The following is a 6696-nucleotide window of genomic DNA, read 5'->3' on the forward strand; positions in this document are numbered from 1 at the left end:
ATGCTCACACGTGTAAAATTACGTGTGTGTATTCATAGAGGTGAGTATGCGTACATATATATGAGCGTATACGTCAGTAGTCTGTACTGTATTTTATAAAAAAATAAAAAAACAAACGGATGAGTTTAGCCAATATAAGGGCCTGCATGTAACAAAAAAGAGAAAATTAACGGCATGTGCATAGTGCTTCCCATTGCTGAATGACTTCATTTGATGCAGGCTTTACGTTTTTCCAACTGATTTTTGTTTAGTCTAGTAGTTAACGTGTACATTTCTCACGTGCGCACCGCGCCACCGCCCTCGTCGCTGTCCGGATTGCAAACTCTTGCCCGCACGAGTGCTCATGGGCCGCATATTTCAAGCCAGGAGCAACTACTACGGCTGGCCTTTAGCTCACGTTTAGAGAAGGGACATATTTTTCATACAGGTTATGTGGAAAACCGGTCCAAAGCGTACAAAATTCTTATCGAACTCCCACGTCCAGCTTTGGACACCGTCGGCATCCGAGGTTCTCACCTGACAAAACCTGCTGCAGCAAGAAACCAAAGGAGGATGCTTCCTCTCAAAGAAGGGAACCTGCCTCCTTTTGTCAACTTTGGGATCCGCAGAATCGTGTGCAGCACACAATGACCACTCGTTCCAACATGCTCAATGCTGAAAATAACTGTACCTATGGTACGGCCGGACAACGTTGGTAGCCTGCTTGCCAAGCCATACTTCCGCTGAAACTGTTTCTACAACTCAAACGAGTTTTGCCTGGATCAGAAACCGGAAGCATAAAACCTGATGGATCCAAAAGGTAGACTGATCTTCCATCAGGTCAGGTCTAGATGAATTTCCCGATACAAAGAAACATCTTTACATCCGCTTCAAGCACATGTCAATTGAACGAGAACAGTTAGAAGCTGAAGCACACCTCCATTCCCAGTCCCAAGTGTACCTGCAAGGCTGCAACATCTAGAATGCCTCGCAATTGCGAAACACACTGCACATCCTACCGGCAAAACAACTTTTGACCCATTTTCTTTTTCTATTTCCACATATTCCATTTTACATACATATAAGCAATGACAATGGACGACTATAGCAAGATCTATATCAAGCCATGAAGCAACACATGCAAAAAGAAAGAAAGAAAAAAACAAAAGAACAGGATGCCAAAAGAGGTGGCAAAAAAGAAGCAGAGGCTGGAGGGGGCAGGCCGAATGGCAGCGCAACTGAAAGGGGCAGGCAGTGAAGCGTCAAAATTAGAGTTACAACTTACAACCATGCCATCCCTTGCGCGTGCGCCCTACCATGATGAGCATCTGTTAGAGACACGGCCATGGAGAACATCATCTGCTCCTCGATGCTATCCGGACGGAAGTGGCTCGGAGCCATGGCGAAGTTCTCGGCGAAAGGCAATGGTTGCATGGTCCCTGCGTCTGCCATGATGTCCGAACCGGCATAGCTTGTCCCTGCCTCCGCGCCCTCCGACCAGTGGTCGGTTGAGCACTCCCCCTCCTCTCGTACAACTTCTCTGCTGCAGCTTGGTGCGATCCCACTCCAGGTGTCTAGTGAACTGTTCTCGACAGCGCACATGCTTCCACCGGAGATGTTGCATGGTCGGCGGATCATGTCATAGACTGGGAATGTGCTACTGCCAGCCATGTAAGAGAAATCCATGCTGGGTGCGTGGTGCTCAGCCAAAGCCGCAACCGCACAGGAATACCCACCAGGATGAGGCATTTCCATTGGAGCAGCTGGAAGGAATGCCTGCCTTTCACGTGTCTGTGGCTCAATTACAGGAAAGTAGCTGCCACAAACAGGATTCACTAGATGTCCTTGTTCCTGCTAAAGAAGTAAAAAAAAAACAGATATAACTTTGCTTTGCCATAGTAAATACATAAGTTTCCAAGACACAATTGTTTCAATTTAACACGGTTAACAAAATCCAGTCTCAAGGAGTTTTAGAAGGAGCTCATCAATATTATCATTACCTCTTGTACAAAAAAATATTATGCAAAGAAATTCAAAATATTGTCATGACAAACAGCCTAGGGGTAAAGTAATTGTTGTCATTTATCGTAGAAAATGCCGTGACAAGCAACTACTTCTTGAAATCATCCCAGTTAATAGTATGTATGTACTCTTTGAGCACATTCCCCAGGTGTTCTATGTTACTTGGATGCCAATTACTGGTTGTCACTTGCAAGTTGAAAGCAATAGCAAAAAACAGGCACACAGCTGGAACTTCATGCAAGTTTCATAGGGAACTGCCAGCTTTATAACAATATGACAACTCTTATAAAAAAACAATAAGACAACTGTACACAAAACTCACTAAACAAACTAAGCGCATCTGCTACAATTTTTGTTTAGTCACTCTACCTTCATATGCCCTGAAAAATGCTATTCGAATGAAATGAAAGAAGAAAGATTGTGAAAGCATCAATAACCCTCGGACAGACCCAAAACTATATGAACTGCAGTTATTTGAAAACAGTAACTACAAAAAATATTCTCGAGTTACCTTAAATTAAGAGCAAACACAGAATAGCAGGAAACAACAATGAGTACAAAGAAAACAAAACTGTCAATTCAAGCTCCAAAAGTGTCTGCACAAACTAAATCTGGTGCTCCTAAGTGCCAGAAGCAAATTCTCACAGCACAGGGTCAAATACTGCACATCAGATTTAGTTGCACAGATCAAATAAACGATGCCTAGAAGGCTAGAACAGATATGGTACTGGCACAAAACTAACTACCGCAATATGTTTTGTATTAGCCAGCATTCTGGCTATGCAATCAGGCAGCTCTTGACCCAACTGGAACCAAAAAGCAAGAAAAAGAAGCAGTAGACTTGCAAGTTTTTTACTCTTTTTTTTGCCCAAGAGTGATTGCAGACAAGACAATTTGCTCAATAGGAATTGCTCAAACAGCATTAACTCCATTCATGCAACAAAACTACACTGTCCATTCCCTAAACTATCACCCAAAAAACAAGGCATGTTTGAAATCTACATAGTTGGCTAAAAATCTAGAGTTGCGAAGTTAGTTCATGCAATCATCATAACATACAATCAATTCAACTCGATATTCAGAACACAAAGAGCTGATATTTCGTAGCAAAAGAAAACATGAACAACCAAAATCTAGATCACAATGAAGCACTATGGATTAAGATATGAACCACTATGTTTGTGCAGCTCATAGAAAATAGCTACATAATAATTGGTCCAACAAAATAGCATTCATAATATTAGTCAAGTCATTAATTCCTACCCACTAACCTGAATGGAACGCCAAATCGCTTCCATAACCATCATATCCTCCAGATTCATGTCAACGTTATCATCGCTGTCAGCAAAACAGGTGGCATGGTTGTTAGATGCCAATTTGATCTCAACAGTTACACATACTTTCTTGTCAAAATAAAAGAGTAAGTCTCAGTAATATCTAAACTTGTGAATTCCAAGCTGCAACAAAGAAAGCTTGAGTGTTTTCATATGATGTTGAAGCATCAAAGAGATAAAATAAACATACCGGTTATGCCTAGAATGGAAAGGCCGCATGCTAGTCTGGTTAGAGCATGAAGGTTCAGATGAGCAGCATTCAGTTCCTTGGTCAGAACACTGATATGATGGCACTGCAAAGAACATGACAATATGGCAGTGTAGGTTATTAGATTAAGTTGCAGAAAGATAGCATTGCTAAGTGAGCATGTCAGTCATGTCCATTGCTAACCTGAAAAGGATGTGCTGCAAATATCTCGATACTCCACTTCTTTAGTTGGGGTTACAGTCCTGCTAGAAGAACACCTGCTCTGTTTTCTTTTCATTTTAGCCTCTTCATCTTGAATTTCTTTCTGGCGTATCCTCAACTGTGCTTCTATGACTTTCTGCTCTTCCTGCAATATGTTATATATAAGCTAAAGAAGTGCAAACTGCATCTAAATATTATATAGAAATTGTCAACTTATAAATGGAAGATGATGGCATTAAAAGATAGGACTTACAAACTGCTCTATGCTCCTTTCCTCCTTTGTTTTCACACCACGGTACTCCACAGCATAATTGGGCGTTTTGCAGAATGGGCATCTTCAATGGTTTAAGTACTTTTCATGAGAATTGAGAACGCACATAGATTACCAAAAAGTATGAAACTAGGGCAAGAGATGGAATAGAGGATACTCACTGTGTAGGTCGGGCATTATGAGTTGGTTTCATTTGAAGAAAGCACTCTGTAAAAACATCAAACAAGATATTTGAATGATATTTGCAGGTCATGGATGGTTGGATGCCTGGATCAACTGTAGGGAAGATGTATTACCTGTACATATCCCCTTTGAGCAACATTTTGAACGGTTGAGGCTTGGATAGTACTGCAATACACAAAAACAATCTTTTCAGGGAAGGATTCAAGAGAAATCAGAGATTGATTGCACAAACCAACTGTTTTCTATCTAGTACTTAAACCAAATAACCCGAATGCTAAAACACTTCTAAGAATGTAATGGCACATCTTATTCTTCATTACCATTGACTAAATTCCTCAAGTACGTCATAACTCGTAAGGTAATGATCAAAATGCAGTAGAATTGCAAAACCGGTCCAATTACAGTTACACTAAAAACATCTGACTAAGGCATATAAATGCAAGCAACATTAACAACATTTCCAGATTTCTTTATGAGCCTGGAGTGAGCTACGCAAAATATCCGTGAACAGAAATTATTTCATCAAATAGAGGCGTAACCCTTTAGATAACCAAGTCAATGGAAATAAGATTAACAATTCCAATTCGCAAGAGCAGGACCACAGTAACATTGAGCATATCCTAAAATAATCACATTGACCATAGACACATGCTAACATTATAGCAGGAGTTTTGACAGTTTTCAAGTTAAAATTGTCCAATACCTTGGTACAGGGCTAAAATATTTGGTTTGGGATTAGTTTCTTGCAACGCTCATAATACAGCCATTCCAGAAGCATCTAAAAATACTACCCAATTCAAGAGACGTGCAGGCATGTTAAAACATTACCATCACATTGGAATATAGAATGGTAGAATGAACTTGAGCCATATTGCTCTAGGAATTAACATCAATGGCACATTGGCAATAAAAACCTTGCAACAGTTAGCCATACTTGAGAAAATTCTCCAACCAAAATGATCAAAGCATCAAACGAAGTATAATAATCATCTTAGGATGGCACATAGTAGCACATTTTGCACAATGTACGTATACTGATGTCCTAGCAGAGCAGCTGATACCAACATAGGCATACAGAACATCGCCACCATTACTGCAGTTTGCAATACTTGGTGGTGACTCGAGGTATCAAGCAAAAACAGTCAAGTCATGAAAACATGCAACTGTACTAAACCTCTGCTATGCTGGTCCTAAGAGCTTCCAGAGACACAACCCAGAATGTCCCTAACGGATTTCTCACAATGTGCGTACAGAAGCAGAGCCGCAGATACCAACACAGGCGCACAGAACAAAAATACGACGCCACTGTAACTGCACTTTGCAGGACTAGTGGACAAATCGTGCTATTAGCCTAGAAACGTGCCTAAGCGTACTGAAAACCCTGGTCCTCGGAGCTTCCAGAACACTATCTAGAACCACGTGCCCGCTCATCTACCCCCCGCCGTAGCAGAGTCGCGGCAACGGCACTCGGAAATCCAACAGAACCAACCGCTAATCGACCAAACCCACCCCCGTCAGAGCTTCCCCCTCCGCCCAGGTGACCCGCGCTCGGACACCGGAGCCGCGGCGAACGCGACCGCCGGAATTGGCAGGAGGGTGACGCGGGAGGGGGAGAGGAGGGGGAGCGAGGGCGGGAGATCTCCCCGCGCGAGCTTACCAGGAAGCAGATGGGGCACTCCTCGAGGTCCCCTCCGCCGGCCGCGGCGTCGTCGGCGCCCGGGTAGCAGGGCGCGAGCTTGGCCTCGAGGATCAGCTTGCGCAGCTTCTTCTGGTCGATGTCCCTGTGCTCGTAGAGCCCTTGCGGGCGCGTGAACCGCTCCTCCACCCCCGCCTTCCGCCTCCCGCCTATCCGGTTCCCCATCCCTCCCAGATCCGCCGCCCCCGCCGCTGCCGCCGCCGGAGACGAAACCCTGGCTCCGCCCGCTCCCGCACTGGCGCCCCCCGCCGTCACCGTAGATACATACGGTGTACGCAGCAGCGGGGAGGGGGGCCGTATGCGCTGTCGCAGCGGGCGAGGCGAGGTGGGAGTGATTTTTAAAAATGGTTTTTCCTCGGGGCGGGTGGGGGAGGAAAGGAAGCGGAGGCAGGCGGGCAGGCGGCAGAGGCGAGCAAAAGAGAAGGGGGGGCGGGCGCACGCTGCACGCGACGGCCGCAGCAGGGGCAGGGCAGCAGCTTCTGCCGCTGCGAGAGAGACTGCGGCGCGGCTTCCCCCGCTTCCCCTCCCCTTCTCTCTCTCCGCCTGTAAACCTGCTGCTGGGGTTACTATAATAAAAAACGGGGGACCGGCCGGGCGGACCTCCCAACCGGCAGCAGGGCCGCGGTTCGCAACGGGCAACTGTGGAGTGGAGTGGAGTGGAGTGTCGACTGGGGCTGAGTAGTGAAGTCAGGGGGCCGGCCGGTTCGGGGCCGCTAGCCGTTTGCCATTCGTGATGGCATGTGTGGGAGTAAATCACGGTAAAAAAAATAGGTAAGTTTAGAATTAAACATATTTTTTTAGG

At 45.0% G+C, this 6696-nt stretch overlaps 1 protein-coding gene across 2 annotated transcripts; it reads right to left on the reverse strand.

Annotated features, from left to right (window-relative positions):
* Positions 1-995: 995 nt before the first annotated feature.
* LOC112877621 lies at positions 996-6445 on the reverse strand. Of its 2 annotated transcripts, none has more exons than XM_025941978.1 (8): positions 5856-6445; positions 4312-4363; positions 4177-4222; positions 3998-4079; positions 3727-3889; positions 3526-3628; positions 3273-3339; positions 996-1830 (listed from the first exon to the last, which is right to left on the reverse strand). In XM_025941978.1, the coding sequence occupies exons 1-8, from the start codon at positions 6057-6059 to the stop codon at positions 1261-1263; spliced, it is 1287 nt and encodes a 428-aa protein (XP_025797763.1). In that variant the 5' UTR covers positions 6060-6445; the 3' UTR covers positions 996-1260. The 2 variants fall into 2 exon arrangements, with proteins under 2 accessions (XP_025797763.1, XP_025797756.1); XM_025941971.1 differs by having other exon boundaries at positions 996-1833; positions 5856-6444.
* Positions 6446-6696: the final 251 nt, after the last annotated feature.

The sequence above is a fragment of the Panicum hallii genome, chromosome 1 (genome assembly GCF_002211085.1).
Source record: "Panicum hallii strain FIL2 chromosome 1, PHallii_v3.1, whole genome shotgun sequence".
Classification (NCBI taxonomy): domain Eukaryota; kingdom Viridiplantae; phylum Streptophyta; class Magnoliopsida; order Poales; family Poaceae; genus Panicum; species Panicum hallii.